Below are 22,825 nucleotides of genomic sequence, written 5' to 3' on the forward strand. Positions count from 1 at the left end.
TGAACTCAAGTTTCGGGTAAAATAAGGTTTCATTTAGATTTCAAAGATAAAAAACAGGATTTTAAATCTTGTTTTATTTACATCATCCTAATTTTTTTTAAAAGTAAATCTAAATACTTGAGAAACTGGTTCCATACTTGTCAGTATCATCTACTGCAGTTATTAATAGGAAACAACATTTATTCATATCTACAACCAATTGTTGGTGCCGGAAGAACCCCATCTCATTTCATCTTTTCTCCATCTCATGTAATTTCATCTTTTCTACACGACGACTGTTAGAGGAGACATTCAAACACTGTGGAGACGTCTGCTGAACTACAGGTCAGAGGTCACAGAGGTAATGTTCAAGCTGTTGATCCACAATCTGAGTTTTAGAATATAAGCTTGTAACTGTAGCACTCGGACTTTTATTTTGAGTTAGTTGGTTCTTCTTTCCACGTCTCTCTGACTCATATTTATATTAAACTTGTACATTGTAGAGAAGAGATTTAGTTTCTGTAAGTACATTTTAAATATTGTTCCTTGTTCTTTTTCTTGGGTGAAAGCAGTAAATGTTTATTGTCACAGGCTGGCAAGTCTGTAGCTTCATAGTGTTAGCATGAATAAGTGAACATGTCTAGTTTGTCTTCTGATCTAAAACACGTCATTAAATCCAAGTGATTGACATTTTTAGGTTAGTGTCAAATCCATGTTGTGGCCTCAGCTCTACAGTTTAAGCTAAATATTCTATTATTTTTATATTAAAACATTTAGAATATGTACTCTAATGGAATAACTAACTTCCACCTCAGTATAGTTTCCCTGCATTAGCATAAGTTTCTGATATTTACTTGTTTTAAAGCAGTTATGAAAGAAAATGTATGACGGAAGTTTAATAAATAAATATGATTTTTTTTTCTGACACTGCTTAGTAAAACAAGGTCCAGTCCATTACCTACCAGAGAAGTTGAGGGTAATTAAAGTACTTCAGGAGGATCACACTTTGTTCTCTTAGCTATGGCACCTTTCTTCCTGCAGGGGGCGTCGTTTGAACTACTACTGCAAATTACTCCATGTTCTCCTAGAGATCATCCACTGACTCCTGTCTTTCTGTTTAACCTTGTGTTTTTAATTTTTAAAAAAAATGTTGTTAACCCTTTCTGAGTTTTTATCCATCTTTCAGTGTTTTACATCAGAAATCCACAGAAGTATGGTTTAGTACCTGGAACTGGACACTAATGGCCATCTGAAGGAGTTTATTTAAAGTTGCCACATCAAGCCTTTCAGACAGACACACGAAAGCAAAAACATTGATAGATTTGCAAATGAACAGGATGTTCACATAAAATAACTTTTCTCTTTTCTTCAGAGGAAGCTCTAGAAAATGGAGGAAGTACAATACCTGGGTGAGCTGGCATCCCACCCAATATGATGGCCATAAAATCGTTGCTCTACAAGTTTAAAGGTACAGTGTCACATTTGTAGAATTGTCTGGTAATGGATAATTTTGAGCTAATGGTTGAGAATTGAATGTTTTGTCATTTTCAGCATGAATACTAAATGTTATATGGACTAAAAAGAAGTGGAGGTGCTGATCATTAGCTCTTGTCGAGATGAAGACTTTGAAATCATCATATGGACTTAAACTGGTTGTCCATTTGCTGGCGTGGAGCAATGTTCCACACAGATTGCTCCATGCCGGAAAACCAAGGTAGGATAAGTTTGCTACCTAGTGTAACTGGTCCTCAATTCATAGAAGACTGGAGTTCAAGAAAATGGAAACAGTGGAGGTCAAAATGTTCTACACATATTGCCCACACAGGAAAACCAAGGTAGGATAAGTTTGCTGCCTAGTGTAACTGGTCCTCAGTTCATAGAAGACTGGAGTTCAAGGAAATGGAAACAACGGAGGTCAAGATGTTCTACACTTATTGCCCCACACAGGAAAACCAAGGTAGGATAAGTTTGCTACCTAGTGTAACTGGTCCTCTTTTCATAGAAGACTGGAGTTCAAGGAAATGGAAACAAGTACAACGAAGGTCAATATGTTCTACACATATTGCTCCATGCAGGAAAATCAAGGTAGGATAAGTTTGCTCCCTAGTGTAACTGGTCCTCAGTTCATAGAAGACTGGAGTTCAAGGAAATGGAAACAACAGAGGTCAAGATGTTCTACACTTATTGCCCCACACAGGAAAACCAAGGTAGGATAAGTTTGCTACCTAGTGTAACTGGTCCTCTTTTCATAGAAGACTGGAGTTCAAGGAAATGGAAACAAGTACAACGAAGGTCAATATGTTCTACACTTATTGCTCCATGCAGGAAAACCAAGGTAGGATAAGTTTGCTACCTAGTGTAACTGGTCCTCAATTCATAGAAGACTGGAGTTCAAGGAAATGTAAACAAGTACAACGGAGGTCAAGATGTTCTACACTTATTGCCCCACACAGGAAAACCAAGGTAGGATAAGTTTGCTCCCTAGTGTAACTGGTCCTCTTTTCATAGAAGACTGGAGTTCAAGGAAATGTAAACAAGTACAACGAAGGTCAAGATGTTCTACACTTATTGCTCCATGCAGGAAAACCAAGGTAGGATAAGTTTGCTACCTAGTGTAACTGGTCCTCAGTTCATAGAAGACTGGAGTTCAAGAAAATGGAAACAATGGAGGTCAAAATGTTCTACACATATTGCCCACACAGGAAAACCAAGGTAGGATAAGTTTGCTGCCTAGTGTAACTGGTCCTCAGTTCATAGAAGACTGGAGTTCAAGAAAATGGAAACAATGGAGGTCAAAATGTTCTACACATATTGCCCACACAGGAAAACCAAGGTAGGATAAGTTTGCTGCCTAGTGTAACTGGTCCTCAGTTCATAGAAGACTGGAGTTCAAGGAAATGGAAACAACGGAGGTCAAGATGTTCTACACTTATTGCCCCACACAGGAAAACCAAGGTAGGATAAGTTTGCTACCTAGTGTAACTGGTCCTCTTTTCATAGAAGACTGGAGTTCAAGGAAATGGAAACAAGTACAACGAAGGTCAATATGTTCTACACTTATTGCTCCATGCAGGAAAACCAAGGTAGGATAAGTTTGCTACCTAGTGTAACTGGTCCTCAATTCATAGAAGACTGGAGTTCAAGGAAATGTAAACAAGTACAACGGAGGTCAAGATGTTCTACACTTATTGCCCCACACAGGAAAACCAAGGTAGGATAAGTTTGCTCCCTAGTGTAACTGGTCCTCAGTTCATAGAAGACTGGAGTTCAAGGAAATGGAAACAACGGAGGTCAAAATGTTCTACACATATTGGTCACAGAGGTCACAGAATATGATGCTGCTTATCATATACTGTAACTCATAGCAAAATACTAAATATTTAATCCAAACTTTCTGCTAATTTTCTCCTTTATATAATAAAAAGTGACAACAAAATTAGTGGTCAGATAGTTACTTTTTATTCTTTGGAGAAAGAAGAAAATGAGCAGAAACTAATTTAGTAAAATATTTATTAAAGCTACAGTGTGATGACAATATATGATGAGCACTATCATATTCTGGGATCATAGTTATGGCAAAGTGTTGTGTAAAACTGCAACACCGCCTCCTACTGTCACAATTTACGGTGTTACACATTACGGTATAACACCGGTGCTGTAAACTAGCGTCCCCCACTGCAGTGATAAGTACCAAACCAGATAACTGTTAATGTTGATTCAATATTTGGAAGCATGACCAACACAGAGTGAACGGCTTCCTTCACGTCCTCTGCTAGCGTCGCTAAAAGTTCACAAAAGATTATGTAGTTTTGGTGTTTTTTTGACTATAACTCTGAAAAAGTGCAGAAAGTCGACGTCATTAACAACTTCTGCTTCTGTATGCTGATCAGGTTGAAATTCTGTCAGAGGAATAATTAACCTACATGGGAGAAACCCAGACGAAGCAGTGAGTGTAGGAAGGAAATGACCATCTGAGAAACAAACATGGCGTCAGGAATCGGATGGATGGACTCTGGGAGGATCTGCTGGACTCATCTAGAGGTCAGTGAAGCAGCTTCTGGAGCGGCGGACCGAGAAGACTGCCATTCTTGGCAGTAGAGCACTGCCAAGAATGGTCAAAACCACTGTGTGTCCGTGTTCCCCTCTCACTCCCCTTGTGCCTAGCAGAGGTTTTCGTATTTAAATGAAGTTGCTGACAGCCATGCAAATGCAAATCAACTGTTGAACACCGGCCTTTTGATTCTCATTCCTGTTGTAGCTAACCCATTTTGCCTTCTGTTCACCTGTTTACTAGTTCCAGGACCTGGACAAAACCCCTCAGTGTTATTAATTGAGAAATGATGAGATTTAAGTATAAAACAGGCATTAATGCTGAAAATGTTCTAATGTTACAAAGTCACACAAATAGAACAAATTTAGTGTGACATTCACCATCCAGCACTGAACACACTTAGCTCAACTTAGGGATAACACTTAAGTCTGCATATCAAAGTACAATTTTCAGGGTAAATCTGATGCTATATTGTCAACATTGCATGTCTGTTAAGCTCATCCAAGATTGTGTGATGGAATGCAGACCGAAGTGTTTCTGCCAACATGAAAACACTGAGCTTTACATAAAGCATCAGTTGTGTCATCATGACAAAGTTCCAATCATTTGCACATGTAAAATTTTGGTCATTATAGTATCACAGGCAGATGTTTATGGCATACTAAGTTGTTGTTGGCTCTTCTGAAATTGTCTTCAAATCTGAACTTTGTCATTAAACATTCTCAGTATTTAATCACAAATGCTGGAATACTGGCTAAAAAAAACCTGTTTTCCAACATGTACTCCTTCAAAATGGGATGTAAATACATGTTGGTGTTGCAGTGCAATGGGCCATACAGTTTAACATTTCGAGACATCTGTAGGTATTGTTCAGTTATAAAAGTATGTTTGGAGAAAGAATATTAAAACGATAATATATCTTATCCATTAAAATACATATTACATGTGTGTTAGGAGCACTGAAAAACTTAGTTTTGGTTGAATTGATGATATAAACGAAAAATATGAATGAATACATACAATAGACTTTTGTTAAACATGATCTTACTTTGACATTCCTCCCATCTCAAGATTTATCTTGAGATGGGAGGAATTGCACAACTTAATCAAAAATAATAAAAACATGTTCCAGAGGGGTTCATTGTACATAAAGTATTTTTGTGAATAATAGTCAAACTAATGTTCATTTTCACTGATTGCTTTAAACACCCACAGTCACGCTATATTGGACCCAGAGTCATGCTTTGTTGGACCCAGAGTCACGCTATATTGGACCCAGAGTCATGCATTGTTGGACCTAGAGTCATGCTATATTGGACCCATAGTCATGCTATATTGGACCCATAGTCATGCTATGTTGGACCCAGAGTCATGCTATGTTGGACCCAGAGTCATGCTATATTGTACCCAGAGTCATGCTATGTTGGACCCAGAGTCATGCTATGTTGGACCCAGAGTCATGCTATGTTGGACCCAGAGTCATGCTATGTTGGACCCAGAGTCACGCTATGTTGGACCCAGAGTCATGCTATGTTGGACCCAGAGTCATGCTATGTTGGACCCAGAGTCATGCTATGTTGGACCCAGAGTCATGCTATGTTGGACCCAGAGTCATGCTATGTTGGACCCAGAGTCATGCTATGTTGGACTCAGAGTCATGCTATGTTGGACCCAGAGTCATGCTATGTTGGACCCAGAGTCATGCTATGTTGGACCCAGAGTCACGCTTTGTTGGACCCAGAGTCACGCTTTGTTGGACCCAGAGTCACGTTATATTGGACCCAGAGTCACGCTATATTGGACCCAGAGTCACGCTATATTGGACCCAGAGTCATGCTATGTTGGACCCAGAGTCATGCTATGTTGGACCCAGAGTCACGCTATATTGGACCCAGAGTCACGCTATATTGGACCCAGAGTCACGCTATATTGGACCCAGAGTCACGCTATGTTGGACCCAGAGTCACGCTATGTTGGACCCAGAGTTACGTTATGTTGGACCCAGAGTCACGCTATGTTGGACCCAGAGTCACGCTATGTTGGACCCAGAGTCACGCTATGTTGGACCCAGAGTGATGCTATATTGGAGTGGTAGTGACACCATTCCACATCACAATACAGGACTTAAGAAACTACAGATGATTTATCAGTATTTATCAGCAATACTATTTATCAGTAGTCCCTCCTAATAAAAGTTTGGAGTTTAACTTTCAGACACATGATAAAGAATTTAAAAACGTGAAGTTTTGGATTATTTAATGCAAAACACAATTGGCCCCCGACCCCCACTTTGAGCAACCCTGTTGGAATTTATGAAGCGTGATAGAAACACAGTTTGTGTGGATAACTCTGCCCCCTGGTGGACATTAAAGCAGGTCATTCTGCATGTGGATTTAAACTTAACGAAAGTTTAATGTCACTGAAAGCCAAAGGTTGTAGTTATTTTAAAGTTTTTACTTTATTTTCTCTTTATGGCCAGAATGTTTGAGATTATCGGTTAAAATACAAGCCCAGGTTTCACTGCTAATTCATGAATATTTAGATGACAAATATTTTCAAAATGTCCAGAATGAATCTGTTTTATATGCTACAAAGTTTTAATATGTTAAATTTACCAATAAAAATATTTAAAAGTTCTATTTCTTTATTTTTTAAGTTAATTCCTTTTAAAAAGAAGAATAAAAGTTTGGAGTTTAACTTTCAGACACACATGATAAAGAATTAAAAAACTTAAGTTTTGGATTATTTAAAGCAAAACGTGTTGAAATAATTATTAACAATATTAACATATTTGATTGTTTCTGATTCCAACACCAATACAAACACTTCACTGCCATTAATATGAAAACATTAGAATCTCTCATTCTCAGTTTTAATTTCTATTCTATTTACATTTGTGTCTTTATGAAAAGTATTTATTTGTTAGATACATATTTAGAAGAATAAAAACCAACCAGAACATGATGAGGCTGAAACAAATCGATGTTCTTCAGTTTAATAAAAACCAAAACCATACAGATGTTTTCAGAAGATGAAGGACAACAAACAGGATGAGAACCAACCAATGATTGACTCCCTGTAGATCAATCAGGTTGATCTTAATCTGCTCCGTTAGACAGGCAGGAATAAAATGGAGATAGAGCGACACCCAGCGGCGACACGCAGTAGTGCAGTGGTTAAACAGAACCCAGGTTCGGTTTTATCTGATTTACTACCTTAATTTGAGATATAAACATTTATGAAGCTACTATTTAATCACTGTTTTATACATATTTTCCTATATATTTTTTAAAGTATTCGGTTTGAACTGGAAGCTGATTTGTTCTCTCAAAGAATATATTTATTTTTATTAATTATTTTAATTTCTCATGCAAATGAACAAACCAGAATCAGATTTATATTTATTTCAGTTCAAACATCAATTCCTCTTCTGCCCTCAAGTTTTACAAATCACTAATGTAACAATGTGAACAGAACAGTGTTATATCTTTTATAATTTAGTCTTAATTTCTGTAGTTTATCTGTTAGTGATTCAGGATTTATACATTTTATTAAGCAATAGTTTGCCAGCTTGGTATCTTTCTAGTCAGCAAGATATCAAACAAGCTTGGAAGTGAAAATTGACAGGACTTCTCTGGATCGCTCTTGTTTTTGAATTAAATTGATTTACAGTCTTTAAATCTGAGTGACTGTTTTTTTACAGTACTTTTATAAAAGCAAATGTTGATATTAAAGCCCAGAACCTCCCACGTAATGTATTACTAAATGATTATGTTAGCTGTGATGCTAGCGGGCATTGGTGTCGTACAGCAGCGTGACGTAGATAAAGCTGCTTCCATTGGCCCCGCCCCCCGATGACGTGATCCCCGGCTGCAGTCACATAATTTGTTTTACAACTTTGTTTAAACTTTGCTAGTAAATAATAACTATTTAAAAACTGTATTACATGTAAAATGTCTCATTAAGTTTGATCAATAAAACATCAAACCAGGAAGTAAAAAAGTAAAACACAAAAACAATCAGAGTTTCTGTGGGACATCCAGGTCTAAACTGGTTCAACTGGTTTCTGTGATGGAAGCTGAAGTTTCTCTGCAGTTTCCAGTAAAGCATCTTTTTATCTGTGGAGCTTTGAGGAACATTTTCCTGTCAGCAGAAGAAGCAGCAGCAGAGAAAAGAGGTTTGAATGTCTTTCATGATTCAGAGCTGAACTGAAATGATTCCCATGTTTCCATCTCAGACCATTTCTGGTTCCAGGATGAAAATGAACCAGAGAGAAAAAAGATCAACTTTCCAGTTGAATCCAGTTCAGATCAAAACTCCATGAAGCCTCTAAAAGGAGCCCAGTTTGAATCGGATCTTTATTGATCCACAGAGACAAACAACATCAGACACTAAATGACAGACATCTTGGAGGTCAGAGGTCATCATCAGGATCCAGTCAGAGTCTCTTTAGACTCAAACTGCTGCAGCTTCAACCTCTGAGGATCAGCAGGACACAGAGACCGTTCTCTACTTTACAGAGATCAGATCCTGCAGAGAGAAGAAGGATCAGATCAGTGAGTGTTTCCAGCCTCTCCTGCAGCAGTCAGTGACGCAGCACATCCAGTAGACGGTTTCCAGGCTGCAGTCAGACTGATCTCAGAGCTGTGACCAAGATGAACCTGATCACTTGTTTCCTGTTGAACTGAGAGAACAAGCAGATCTGAGATCAGATCTGCTGCTGCCACAGTTTGATGAATGAGGACCACTGTCTCTAGACATGCTGGACGCTGGAGTCCAGCTGGACGTCCTGGAGACATGGACACAGCAACAACACTCATCTTCACACAAACACAGCAAGCTGCTGCTCCTCTGATTGGCTGGTTGCTGTCTCTGTGTCCAATCAGGAAGCCTGAACCATTCTCCTCCCACTGAGAAGCTGCAGCTTTACTGGGAACACTGGAGCTTTGCTCTGATGCTAACTGGGTTTAGCTCAACATGCTGACAGCAGCTGGACTCACTACAAACATTTACTTACCTTAAAGTCTCTACAAGATCCTTCAGCTGCTGAACATCTGAATCCTTCAGGTTGTTTAATCTCAGGTCCAGTTCTGTCAGACGGAGGCTGTTGGACTTCAGAGCTGAGGCCAGAAAATCACAGCTGATCTTTGACAACCTGCAGAACGGCAACCTGGACAAAGAATAAAAGATGAGCTGAAGCCAACAGGATGCAGGTGAACCAGTCCAACAGAACCAGTTCAAGATTCTCATGAATATTAAAGCCAACAAGCTGCTGCTTCAATAAAGACCTGCTGACTTCAGAACCAGAACCTGGTACTGGGTCATGATGTGTTGGAGGATTTTAGTCAGTGAAATCATTCCAGGTTCTGATCAAAGTGTTGAAGCATCAATCATTGATTATTGATTTGTTCCTGTCAGATTCCAGGAATTCACTTTACTAGACTGGGTTGAATGACCTTTGACCTGCTTGACCTGAGGGGGATTTCTACACACTGGGGGTCCGAATGCTGTCCTGTTCTGACCTCAGATCAGCAGGTCCAACTCAGAGGGACTAAATTAAACTCTGGATCCAGGAACAAACTCAGAAAATATTTATTAGATCAGAAGAAATGAACTTTGATTTATGATCAATTATAGATAATTATTCACTGAAATATCAATAATTATATAATTACATACTTCAATGTTTCCAGCCTGCAGCCTTCAGTCTGTAGAAAACCACAGAGCTCCTTCAGTCCAGAACCTTCCAGGTTGGTTCCGGTCAGGTCCAGTTCTGTCAGATGGGTCGGGTTGGACTTCAGAGCTGAGAACAGAGACGTCCAGCTGGTCTCTGACAAACTGCAGCCATTCAATCTGAATAAAGAATAAAAGATGAGCTGAAGCAACAGGATGCAGTTAAAACTGAAATATGAACAAATAAATAATAAAATGTAGAAAATTAATTTCCCTGAATGTAAAAGAAACTTGATGAACTGATTCTAACATCTGATCCAGTCAAACTGGGTTAAAGAGTCCAAACCAGCAGAACCAGAACATTTGATCAACAAAGAAACTCAAAGTTTTTCTAAAAGTTTCTCAGGATCTTAAACTCAGTCGGGTGTTTTTCTCCCTCCATGTTTCCTTCCAGGCCCGTCTCCATCATTTATCATCAGATATTTTATGTCTCCAGTTTTTGTTCATTAATCTGTTAATGATGTTTTTCTGGCTGGTTGTATTTTAACTGCAGCTCGTTGCCAAGTATGACATGGAAACGGTTCATTTCAATCCGTCTAATTCAGAGTTTTACAACATCCATTTGTAACCCACGTGACCGCCACGCCCCAACCACCTTCCCTTTAACCTCTGGGACTCATGTGTATTTCCGGGTATCCACTGTGCTGCTGCTCACTGTCGGTTGTTAATTAAACAATCTGAACTCTCCAAATCGACTCATTGCTGAACGATTACACATCTAAAACTCAAGGATCTGTGGTGAGTTGTTGAATACCATTTGAACTTGACGTTATATTTGCAATGCTAGCGCCGCTAATATATCCGCTGCAATACTCACCAGGTTGGGCTTGTTGATGCCTGATATACCTTTGATGAGAACCAGTTAACCTTGCATCCACCTCCTTAGACAATCCGTTGCTCGACGGTGAGTAAATATTCATTCATATGTATGATGGAGCGTTATTCCCGCTATGCGCCGCCAGTAGCATTAGCTACCAACTCGACAATCAGATGCCCACATTAGTTCAGTCCATTTACTAACTACTTGCTTAATAAAACGTCACACTGTTAAAGCCGAGTTAAAGGTCACACCTTTAATATTTAAAGGCTTCTCCTTCAACTTTAGATTTGATGATTTTCATGATTTCTTTGTTTGTTGTTGTATTACATGCTGGTGCATCAATGAAGTCTGGTACCTAGTGATTTAGTTTGTAGCTACTTTGATCAATCACATTCTTAAGTTGATTGATTTGATTTATTATTGGTTGTTGTTTGAAGCGACTGCTAATTACTTTATTTGATACATTTTGAACTTGAATTATGAAGTGCACTTTCTTTTTAAAAAACGACTCTTTTCCCATTTTTATGAAATGGTTGTCAATACCTAGCATTAGGTATTTATTTGTTTCTTACATTCAGCTTATATAAATATAACATTTATATATGAACTTAATGTATGTTTTCTGGCCCTTTTAGGTCAGGTTTTTTTCCCCCCTTCATCTAATTGCTTGATGACGGAGGATGGCGAGCTACCCACACACCACCTAGTGGTAGGAAATCAAAAGACACTTTTCTCACAGGAAACAAACTAAACTCTAAGGGAGTATCAAAAGGAAAAGAACTATTCTCCCGTTGCTTTTGGACTCCTTTTTGAATTGCATTTGGTTCTGAAGTGTTACTGATTGTTATTATTTCTTTGTTGGTTTCTTTTCCCCCCTCATTGCTTCTTTTGAACAATTTATTTTTGTTTAGTCTTTTTGTTATTTTGATTTTTTGTCATCATTATTATCATTATTATTGCCACTGCAATAAAAAGCAGTATAAACAAAGCTCTTTGCCTCAGTTGCATCAATTATCCACCCAACCCTGACTCCATGCCGTACCTATTTCTGATTCTCCAAGTGGTTAACACTAAATCTTGCAGTCAGACCTGCGCATTACCCAACAGCGTTACACATTACAGCTCAGATTCTGAAAGTTGATCATTTTCTCATTTTGTGCTGATTCAGTTTCTGAACCATCAACTAGAAAATATTGATCCTTTTCTCTGTCAGACTGATGTGGGTCATTTAGTTCCAGTTCTGAATCCTTCATCAGAGACGCTGCAGAAATGGGAACATTATCATAAAGAACAACCTGATGAGTCATTTTGAAATCTATTTTCCAGGTGAACACATGAGAATGACTCAGTGAACTGCTGGAGCTTGTTGCACACAAAGCTTTACAAAGGTAAGATCTCATTTCCTGTCCTACAAAATAAGAGCTGAATCAAGATGTTTGAACTGAAGGACTTTAACACCATAACCTTCACAAAGTCAGTATTTAATGAATGATCTTTGTATTATTTCTGTCTCCTTCATGTCCAGGAGACTGTGGTCATCCTGATAGAGTCTGACTGTCAGAACAAACTCAGATTTCCTCTGGAAGCTGCTCTCAGTGGTTTGGAGGACGACTGACTTGTCATTTGCTCCATCAGTGGAATTGACACTAAATGGAAACTCATCACCTGCTTCCATGTTGTTTTGCTTCCTGCCAACATCAAACTCCTGCCTGAGCTGCAGCTCCATATGAGCAGGCAGTCGAGTCCCCAGAAAGCTTCCCTGGTTCTAGGAACCATTTCATCCAGAGTTGGTCGACTTTCTCTGTCAGACTGTGAACCTTTATCTGAGCATGTGCAGAACCTCTCCTAACACACCTGGTCCAGATTCATGTGCTGCAGCCTCTGCTGGTTCTGATGTCTGGACCAGAATACTCAGGTCCTGAAGAACCTGCAGCCTGTTGAAGTCAGAGAAAAACTCAGTGGTCTGGATTATTTCAGACGAAGCTGAAGTTGGTTTCTGATTGAGCTTCAGATCCAGGAAATGGATAAAGGGCGATTCCACCTAATTATTCACTACAACCAGCATCTTTAATCTGCTCTAGTTAATCATTAAAACACCTGGACTCTTTAAACCTGGACTGGATGATTATCAACTAATAGCAGAATATTTAAAACTAAATGTGGGATTTGAGGATCTTCAATAAAGGGAGATTTTCATTCTCTCTGTTTCTGATCTGACCTTTGACCTGCTTGACCTGAGGGGGATTTCTACACACTGGGGGTCCGAATGCTGTCCTGTTCTGACCTCAGATCAGCAGGTCCAACTCAGAGGGACTAAATTAAACTCTGGATCCAGGAACAAACTCAGAAAATATTTATTAGATCAGAAGAAATGAACTTTGATTTATGATCAATTATAGATAATTATTCACTGAAATATCAATAATTATATAATTACAAACCTCAATGTTTCCAGTCTGCAGCCTTCAGTCTGTAGAAAACCACAGAGCTCCTTCAGTCCAGAACCTTCCAGGTTGGTTTCGTCCAGGTCCAGTTCTGTCAGATGGGTCGGGTTGGACTTCAGAGCTGAGAACAGAGACGTCCAGCTGGTCTCTGACAAACTGCAGTCATTCAATCTGAATAAAGAATAAAAGATGAGCTGAAGCAACAGGATGCAGTTAAAACTGAAATATGAACAAATAAATAATAAAATGTAGAAAATTAATTTCCCTGAATGTAAAAGAAACTTGATGAACTGATTCTAACATCTGATCCAGTCAAACTGGGTTAAAGAGTCCAAACCAGCAGAACCAGAACATTTGATCAACAAAGAAACTCAAAGTTTTCTCTGAGCAGCATCCTGGATGAGCTGAGCTATTTCTGCTGGTTCTGATCATCAGCTGGAGACCCGACTTGGTAACCGGATCAGAACCACTCAGTTTATCCATGAATGGCTTTGGGTTCTTCTTAAAGCTGCTGAAATCAATGGAGGCCATTATTTCCTCAGGAGACGAGACCTGATGAAGCTTCATCACAGAGACGAGGCTCCAACCGACTGAAGAGGACGGTTCCTCTCTGACCCGGCCCAACAGAACCACAGCTTCAGGACAGAGGGAGGAACCTGCTGCTGCTGCAAACCTCACTGTCATTCAGCTCATCTAGATTTGCTTTTCTACAATCAGTCACTTCTTAGATGTTTCATTAATGGTGATCTGAACTGGTCAGTGTTTGTGGCTCGACTGGAGGATCAACATTTCATTCTGGATGTAAAGATGAGAATCAGAAATAAAACCATCTGAATCTTTACCAACCAAACTGAAACATCTCCATCATTAATTAACTTCATTTGAATTATTTTACTCAGTTTGTTCATCAGTCAGAAACATTTTAAAAACTGAAAAACAAAGTTCAATAATCTCAAAGTCTGAAATAAGGAAATAATTTATTTATAAGGTCAAACTGTTTGAAATTAGAATCTGACATTTAAACAAGTTGTTTTAAAATATAACCACTAAATATTAATGAAACTAAGGATTAAAGTATCAATGAATGATTTTATTGTATAAATAGAGAAAACAAACCCCAGATTCTTCACTTTACTGACTGAACTCTCCAGGATCTCAGACACATTCTTCATATCAGAATCTCCATCTCCAGTTATGATGATCTGATTTATTTCCAGTTCAGTCAGATGTTGGTTGGACTTCAGAGCTGAAGCCACAACTTCACATTCAGCCTTTTTGATCCAACAGCCACCAAGTCTGTGATGAGAGAAGAAATAAATTCAGTTCTAATGAAATCAATCTGGATCATAAACAGGTAAAATATGATAACAGTGATGTCATCATGATGTCATCATCTGATCAACATCTGATCTTCAGTTTCCTGAGTTTGACTCGGCAGAGAGTCTGTGCAGCTCCTGACTACAGTCCAGGTTCTGGTTCTGGTTCTGGTCCAGGCTTCATGTCCTCAGACCTTCAGCTCAGTCAGATGTTGAAGATCTTCTATCATCTGTGAAGGAAAGTTCAGTTTCTCTGCAGCATCAGAGCCTGGTGCTGTACCGGCAAAACACAAACCTTTTGTTTGTGTTTTGCCGGTACTTACCTGCCTTGGAGTGGCCAGACAAAAGATGGGGGCCAGAGCTCAGCAGGCTTAAATGCTGATTGGACTACACCACTAGTTCCTGCTGGCAGGGGAAATTTGTTGTTTCTTTGTTTAGATAAGTTTTGTATTTAAGTAAATATTAGTATTTAAACTTTAATAATTTTGATTTTCATTTTGAGAGTCTTTAGTTTAGCCAAACTTAGCTGTACTGTTATTTGTTTTTGTTTGTAATTGTATTCTGTTTAGTTACCCCTATTGTGTCTTAATTGGTCTGATCAGCCAGTATATAAACCCTTGTGTGTCATTTCTTTGTTAGGTCAGTTATGTTTGTTTGTGCAGCCAGTTTGTTTACATTTTTTGCCAGAGTTCAGTTTAGTTTCTTTGACCTCTTTTATGAGCTCAGTTCATCTTTTTGTCCTTTTATAATCTTTGGGTTAAAATAAAAAACCCTATTTTTCTAATTAATATCCTGACTCCTCCTGTTTTAACTCGGTCCATCACATGTGGTGTCAGAAGTGGGATTTTGAGATGAGGAGCCAGGATTTTTTTTTCTTCTTTTTTCTGCTTCTTGTGAGCAATTTTTTTTACTCCCCACTCCAACAAATTTGTTGAGCCATGCAGAATGGTATGTGCCCAAGAAAAGGAATCAAGGTTGAGACCAAAGAGGCTTCCCAGCAACCAGCGAGGGAGGAAATGGAAGAAGGAGCTTCAGCAGCAGCTGAAGCCACTGATGATGAGACCAGAGAGCCAACTCTGCATGATATTGCTGGGATTCTTCAGGCATTCATGGGACAACAGGAAGTTTGGGATAAAAAGCAGAGAGAAGTTTCTGCACAACAAGAACAGCGCTTTAAGTGTTTGCAACACCAGTTTCGGCTTTTGCAGATGGAAATGCATGCCAGGACAACCCCGCCCCCTGAGCCCACATCAACTGATCCACAGCCTGTTGAAACTCACACTGATCAGACATCTCAACCTGAGGATTCAGATTTCAGCTCCACAGGTCAGTCTGTGCACGTTCATCATCCTAAATTGGAAAAATTAACTGCTGAAGATGATATTGAACACTTTCTGACCACTTTTGAGAGAATTGCAGCTGCTTATCGTTGGCCAAAGTCAGACTGGATTTTCCATCTTATTCCTCTTCTGACGGGTAAGGCTCGTTGTGCCTATGTTAATATGGATGTGGATGATTCCCTGGAATATGGAAATGTAAAAGCTGCCATTTTACAAAATATGAAATAAATCCAGAAACTTACCGACAAAGATTTTGCTGCCTTGATGTTCTTGATGAGAGTCCAAAGGAATTATATTCAAGGCTGAAGGAACTTTATGAGATGTGGATTCAGCCTAAAGATAAAACTGTGAAACAAGTTGGTGAACTGATTATTCTGGAACAATTTTTGAGAATGTTGTGTCCTGAGCTTCAGGTCTGGATCAAGGAGCACAATCTGAAGTCTGCTGCAGAAGCTGCTACTCTGGCTGACGTGTTTGTAGCTGCCAGAAGTAGGAGTCAGCCATGGAGCAACAGTGCATGGAGAGCTGCCAAAGATTCACGTCGGTTACAACCTTCTCAGCCTCATCAAGAGTTAGCAATGGGTGTGGGTAAGCCTTTCTTAAGAGAAAACCAGCCCTCTAAGGCAGGAAAAAGGCCTCCAGTGTGTTACCTCTGTGGACAAGAAGGTCACACCAAACCCATGTGCCCCAAGAATCAAAGTAAGCTAACTCAAATGTGTTTTGTGCCTCATCAGAATGTGAATATTAAACCTGAAATAAAGCAGTCAAGTAAAATCATTGCAGTGAAGATTGCTGGACATGAAATTAATGCTTTAATAGATACTGGCAGCACACAGACTAGTGCACAAGAACCATGTACCAACTAGTTGTATATGCCCTTCTGAAACTATATCAGTTTGCTGTGTACATGGTGATGAGAAATCATACCCCACTGCTGACATGTTTGTTGAGGTGCAGGGGGCTCCCTATCTGTTCAAGGTTGGGGTAGCTGATAACCTACCCTATCCTGTAGTTTTGGGGGAGGATCTGCCAGTCATCTATGACCTGTTGAGGGATGTGCAGAGCTGTAATGTGGCTGTAACCAGGGCCAACCTAAAAATCAAGATGAGCATTTTGCAACTCTTAGTGCTTTACCTTTTTTCGAGGCTGAGTTGCAGACAGAACCTGGAAAGTCTCGTAAGCCACGCAGTCAAAGAAGGCGTGAGAAATTTCAAGATGCACTGGGTGACACTTCAGCTGAAGTGGCTCCAGATATGCCACTGGATTTTTCAATACCCACAAACACCAGACAAATGCAGCAGAATGATCCGACTTTGTCTGCCCTGTTGCTGAAGGCTAGGAGGGAACCTCTGTAGGATCTGACACAAATAAAGAGCAGTATATACTGCAAGATGGCATTTTATATCATCAACACGGCCAGGTTAAGCAGTTAGTTGTCCCTAAGGAGGCTTGTGAGACAGTGCTTACATTGGGACACTCTATTCCCTGGGCTGGCCACCTTGGGAAGTATAAGACCACTGCTCGCATTAAGTGGTATTTTGTCTGGCCTGCTTTAAGATCAGATGTTCCCCTGTTTTGCAGAAGCTGCCCTGAGTGTCAGAAAACCTCAATTAGAGTTCCTACCAAAGCACCACTTCAACCCCTTCCCATTATTGGCACACCTTTTCTGCATCTTGGGACTGATGTAGTTGGCCAGGTGGAAAAAAGTAAATCTGGAAATCGCTTCATGCTAGTCAACACAGACTATGCGACAAGATATCCTGAAGTTTTTCCACTAAAGACTGTTAAAGCAAAACATGTGGCTTCCTCACTGATTCAGCTTTTCTCAAGAGTTGGATTTCCACAGGAGATTTTAACCGATCAGGGCACTAACTTTATGTCCACACTGTTGAAACAGGTCTATAAGCTGTTGGGGATCAGGAGCATGAGGACAACACCATACCACCCACAGACAGATGGCCTGACGGAGCGTTTTAACCAAACCCTCAAACAAATGCTTCGTAAGTTTGTTAATGATACAGGGTCTGATTGGGATCAGTGGTTGCCATACCTCCTTTTTGTTTACAGGGAGGTACCTCAGGCTTCCACTGGTTTCTCTCCATTTGAGCTCCTTTATGGCCATGATGTGAGGGGCCCTCTGACCCTGCTGAGAGATGCATGGGAGGGAGATCAAAGTAAAGAGGATCCTGTCAATGTTATTTCATTTGTCCTCCATATGAGGGATAAACTGCAGCAGATGAGTGAGATGGCCCAGAGTCACATGGCAACTGCTCAGAAACACCAAAAGGTTTGGTTTGACAAGAAAGCTCGCCACAGAAGTTTTGCTCCTGGTCAGAAGGTTCTAGTAATGTTGCCAACTTCTGACAGAGAGTTGCTTGCAAAGTGGCAGGGACCCTTTGAAGTACTGAGGAAAACTGGACCTACTACCTATCAAGTCTCTACACCAGGTCTCCAGCGAGGGAGTCGAGTGCTCCATGTTAACCTTCTCAAGGAGTGGGTTCAACGGAAGGAGAATGAAACTGAGGTGTTGCTTATTCACAGAGTGGAGGAGGAAGTTGATGACTATTTGCCTTCAGTAACATCCTCTGTGCTGGACCTAAGCCATCTCACCAGCGAGCAACAGTCTCAGGTAACACCTCTTATTACTGCTGACATATTTCAAGAGTTCCCAGGTCGCACCACTCTGGTGGAGCACAGCATTACTCTAAAACCAGAGGCTGTTATAAAGCGCATGAGTTACAGGATACCCGAACGCTTCCGGCTGAGCTGAAGGAGGAGATGGACCTCATGCTGTCTCTAGGAATCATCCAAGCTTCAACAAGTGAGTGGTGCAACCCTGATGTGTTGGTTCCAAAAGAGGATGGCAAAATAAGATTTTGCATCAACTCTATATCAAAATTTGACTCTTACCCAATGCCACGTATAGATGACCTCATTGAGCACCTGGGGGAGGCAAGATATTTAACAACTATTGATCTGTCTAAGGGCTACTGGCAGGTGCCTCTCGCCAAACAGTCCCAGGAGCTGACAGCATTTCGCACCCCCTGGGGATTGTTCGAGTTCACAGTCCTGCCATTCGGTCTGCATGGGGCCCCAGCAACATTTCAAAGACTAATAGATCAGGTACTCTGTGGGCTCTCAGCATTAACCTGTGCATACCTTGATGATGTTGTGGTTTTCAGTGGAACTTGGGAAGAGCATGTTGACCATCTAAAGGAGGTCCTACATCGGCTGCGTTCAGCAGGCCTTACTATCAATCCAGCAAAGTGTGCTCTTGCTAGGACAGAAATGCAGTACCTGGGGTACACCATCGGAGGTGGTACTCTGAAACCTCAAGTCGATAAAATCAATGCGATAGCATCTTGTCCGCTCCCACAAACCAGGAAACAGCTGCAGTCTTTTCTTGGCATGGCTGCATTCTACCATAGATTCATCCCCAATTTCTCAGCTAGAGCAGCATCCTTAAAAGACATGACAGGCTCCAGTAGTCCCACCAAAATTCAGTGGACAGCAGATGCCATTGCAGCATTTAAGGACATTGGCCAATCTCGGAGTAAGAATCCAGTTTTGCATTCACTGGATTTTGCAAAAGACTTTTTGTTGCAGACTGATGCTTCTGAAAGAGGCCTTGGGGCAGTGCTTCTGCAGGGACCACCAGAGGACCAACATCCAGTTGCCTACATCAGTCGCAAGCTGCTACCAAGAGAGAGGCGATATGCAACTGTGGAGAAGGAAGCCATGGCTATTAAATGGGCCTTTGATTCATTTAAATATTATTTGCTAGGAAGAGAATTCACACTTCAGACTGATCACAGAGCCCTCCAGTGGCTAGAAAGAATGAAGGAAACGAATGGGAGAATCACCAAATGGTATCTTGCTGTGCAGCCATTTCGGTTTAAGGTTCACTACATCCCCGGTAAAGACAACACCACTGCTGATTACCTTTCTCGGTGCCAGAGGGAAGATCAGGAAGTGGGGGAGTGTGTGATGGCCAAATCCATGGCCACACTTTGAAGTCAGTAACTTTTATTCACAATTTGTTTTTCATTCAAACACAACACTTTAATTTCAATAAAACATTTATTAGTTGATTTGGATACATTTCTTCTTTATGTTGGCGTGCACATTTAGTTAGCATGTGTATTTGTATCAACTTAAGTTTAATTTTTTGCTTGAGACTAACCTTTTGTTTGTGTTTTGCTGGTACTTACCAGCCTTGGAGTGGCCAGACAAAAGATGGAGGCCAGGGCTCAGCAGGCTTAAATGCTGATTGGACTACACCACTAGTTCCTGCTGGCAGGGGAAATTTGTAGTTTCTTTGTTTAGATAAGTTTTGTATTTAAGTAAATATTAGTATTTAAACTTTAATAATTTTGATTTTCATTTTGAGAGTCTTTAGTTTAGCCAAACTTAGCTGTACTGTTATTTGTTTTTGTTTGTAATTGTATTCTGTTTAGTTACCCCTATTGTGTCTTAATTGGTCTGATCAGCCAGTATATAAACCCTTGTGTGTCATTTCTTTGTTAGGTCAGTTATGTTTGTTTGTGCAGCCAGTTTGTTTACATTTTTGCCAGAGTTCAGTTTTGTTTCTATGACCTCTTTTATGAGCTCAGTTCATCTTTTTGTCCTTTTATAATCTTTGGGTTAAAATAAAAAACCTATTTTTCTAATTAATATCCTGTGACTCCTCCTGTTTTAACTCGGTCCATCACAATGCCACAGAGGAAACTGGGAGCAGACCAGACACATGATGCTCCCAGTTGTGGGTGAAGCAGTGAAAGTTCACCAGGAACTAAAGAGGCTGGGATGTCTAAAGAGGTGAAGCTCATGTCTCTGCAGTGGTCTGTCCATCGTCTCAGAGGAACAAAGGTTTGGACGTCAGAAGAAATTGTTGCTAAACTCCTAAAGAGCTGAAGAGCAAAACCCCTGGAGGAGACGGAGCGTTTGGGTCCAGCAGCATCTTCATGGTGAAGCAGTGAAAGATCTCCAGGAATTAAAGAGGCTGGGATGTCTAAAGAGGTGAAGCTCATGTCTCTGCAGGTCTTCATGGAGGACAGCTAACAGCTTCAACAAAGGCTGCAGATGAAGAGTTGATGAGGAAAATGGTTCCAGCTCTGGAAGCAGATTCTCAGAGCTTTGGGAGGATCTGACAGAAACCAGGACTTTTTCTGGAACCAGACAACAATCACCACATTTTGGTCTCGGTTACAAACTCAGAGGAAACCAGTGGGAGGAGGAAGAGGTGAGGATGATGACGGGATGAAGATGATCAACACTGTTCACAAAGTTTATAATTAATGCAATGGTTTATTTTAATGGTCCAAATTTCCATCAAATCTAAACAATTATTTTATAAAAACAGTCAAAGATCCTAAAAGGTGAATTATGGAGCAGCAGCTCAATGAGTGAAGAGGAGATTAAAGTTTAAAACGTCTCTCTGGCTGATTGGATCTTGGAGAAAACAAAAATTTTCTAGAGTTCAGGGTTTTCTATTCATTTCAACCTGAAAACTGATAAAAAGTTAAATATTTTAAAAAGATCAAAATGTCTAAAAACCAGAAGCTGCAGCTGTGCTGGATGAACTGAATGTTTAGATGTTTGAATGGCTGAAATCATCCAGAGGATGAAGGAAGTGGTTAAAGGTCAAAAACATCCAGAATCAACTTGAAGAAAGAAGAAGAAACGGGAGGATAATAGTGCTGAGGCGGCATTCACACAATGAAAACATCTGGACTCACCGAGCCTTTCTGCAGTTCCTCACAGCTGGAACCAGTCTCTGTCGTCCATAATCTGATGTGTTGTACTTCTCCAGGTCCAACTCATCCAGAACCTCTGACATCTGCAGCATGAAGGCCAGAGCTGAACAATCAGTCACTGAGAGCTCCATCCCTGAATCCAGCAGCCGTTGGATCTCCTGATAAAATGAGACGTCGTTCATCTCCACCAGACAGTAGAAGATGTTGATGCTTCTGTCAGCAGAGATATCATCAGTGTTCATCTCCTTCAGGTTGGAGATGATTCTGTCATGAGAGATTCTGCCATGAGAGTTATAACCAGTGAATATTTTCTTTATTTTGTTTAACATTCCCTTCCTGGTTCCCGTACTGTTCTCTGTCTGACCCAGCAGATCCTCTAAGAGTCTCTGGTTGGACTCCACAGTGAGACCATGAAGGAAGCGGACAAACAGGTCCAGGTGGCCATTTTTACTGCTAAGGGATTTCTCCATGACTTTCTTCATGAACTCATCTAGAGATGTTTTTTTGTGTTTTTCTCCCAGGAACATCTTGATCACCTCTGACCTCCTGCTGGTGAAGCAGTGGAGCATGTAGACAGCAGCCAGAAACTCCTGGATGCTCAGATGAACAAAGGAGTAGACGGAGATGTTGCGCGTTCCTCTCTCCTTTTTAAACATCTGAGTGAAAACTCCTGAGAACAACGCAGCATCTTTGATGTTGATGCCGCACCGTTTGAGGTCTTTGTCATAGAAGATCAGGTTTCCCTCCAGCAGCTGATCTAAAGCCAGACTACCTAGAGACTCAATCAGCTTCTTGTTCTCTAGAGCTTCTTCAGCTCCTTCTTTATACTTTTCCTCCTTGATTGTGAACTGAAGCAGCAGGAACTCTATATACATCTCAGTCAGGGTCTTGGGCAGCTCTCCTCCCTCTCTGGTCTTCATCATTTGCTCCAGAACTTTAGCAGTGATCCAGCAGAAAACTGGGATGTGACACATGATGTGGAGACTTTTTGATTTCTGGATGTGGGAGATAACCCTGCTGGCCTTCTCCTCTTCATCTCTGAATCTCTTCCTGAAGTACTCCTCCTTCTGGGGGTCAGTGAACCCTCTGACCTCTATGGCCCTGTCAATAGAGTTATCTGGGATCAAACTGGCTGCTGCAGGTCGTGTGGTTATCCAGAGGAGAGCAGAGGGAAGCAGTTTCCCAGTGATGAGGTTTGTCAGCAGAACATCCAGTGAGGTGGACTTTGAAGGGTTAGTCAGGACTGGATTCTTCTGGAAATCCAGACGAAGTCGACTTTCATCCAGACCATCAAAGATGAACAGAACCTGAAACTTTTTAAAGCTGCGGATTTCTGCGTCTCTAATTTGATCAAAGAAGTGATGAATAAGTTCCACCAAGCTGAAA

General features: G+C 40.5%; 1 protein-coding gene and 1 long non-coding RNA gene across 3 annotated transcripts; one reads left to right on the forward strand and one right to left on the reverse strand.

Moving 5' to 3' along the window:
• Positions 1–7,009: 7,009 nt before the first annotated feature.
• On the reverse strand, positions 7,010–22,819 carry LOC145550633 (NLR family CARD domain-containing protein 3-like). The gene is made up of 5 exons (XM_081604472.1): positions 21,422–22,819; positions 14,144–14,323; positions 13,025–13,198; positions 9,048–9,883; positions 7,010–8,560 (listed from the first exon to the last, which is right to left on the reverse strand). The coding sequence occupies exons 1-4, from the start codon at positions 22,411–22,413 to the stop codon at positions 9,694–9,696; spliced, it is 1,536 nt and encodes a 511-aa protein (XP_081460598.1). The 5' UTR covers positions 22,414–22,819; the 3' UTR covers positions 7,010–8,560; positions 9,048–9,693.
• On the forward strand, positions 10,401–12,518 carry LOC145550634 (uncharacterized). Of its 2 annotated transcripts, XR_014086501.1 has the most exons (5): positions 10,401–10,501; positions 10,584–10,667; positions 11,219–11,292; positions 11,910–11,971; positions 12,109–12,518. It is a non-coding gene; the product is annotated as an uncharacterized LOC145550634 (long non-coding RNA). The 2 variants fall into 2 exon arrangements; XR_014086500.1 differs by lacking the exons at positions 11,910–11,971; positions 12,109–12,518 and having other exon boundaries at positions 11,219–11,608.
• Positions 22,820–22,825: the final 6 nt, after the last annotated feature.

The sequence above is a fragment of the Poecilia reticulata genome, unplaced genomic scaffold (assembly GCF_904066995.2).
Source record: "Poecilia reticulata unplaced genomic scaffold, P_reticulata-male-v2 Scaffold_123, whole genome shotgun sequence".
NCBI classification, from domain to species: Eukaryota; Metazoa; Chordata; class Actinopteri; order Cyprinodontiformes; family Poeciliidae; genus Poecilia; species Poecilia reticulata.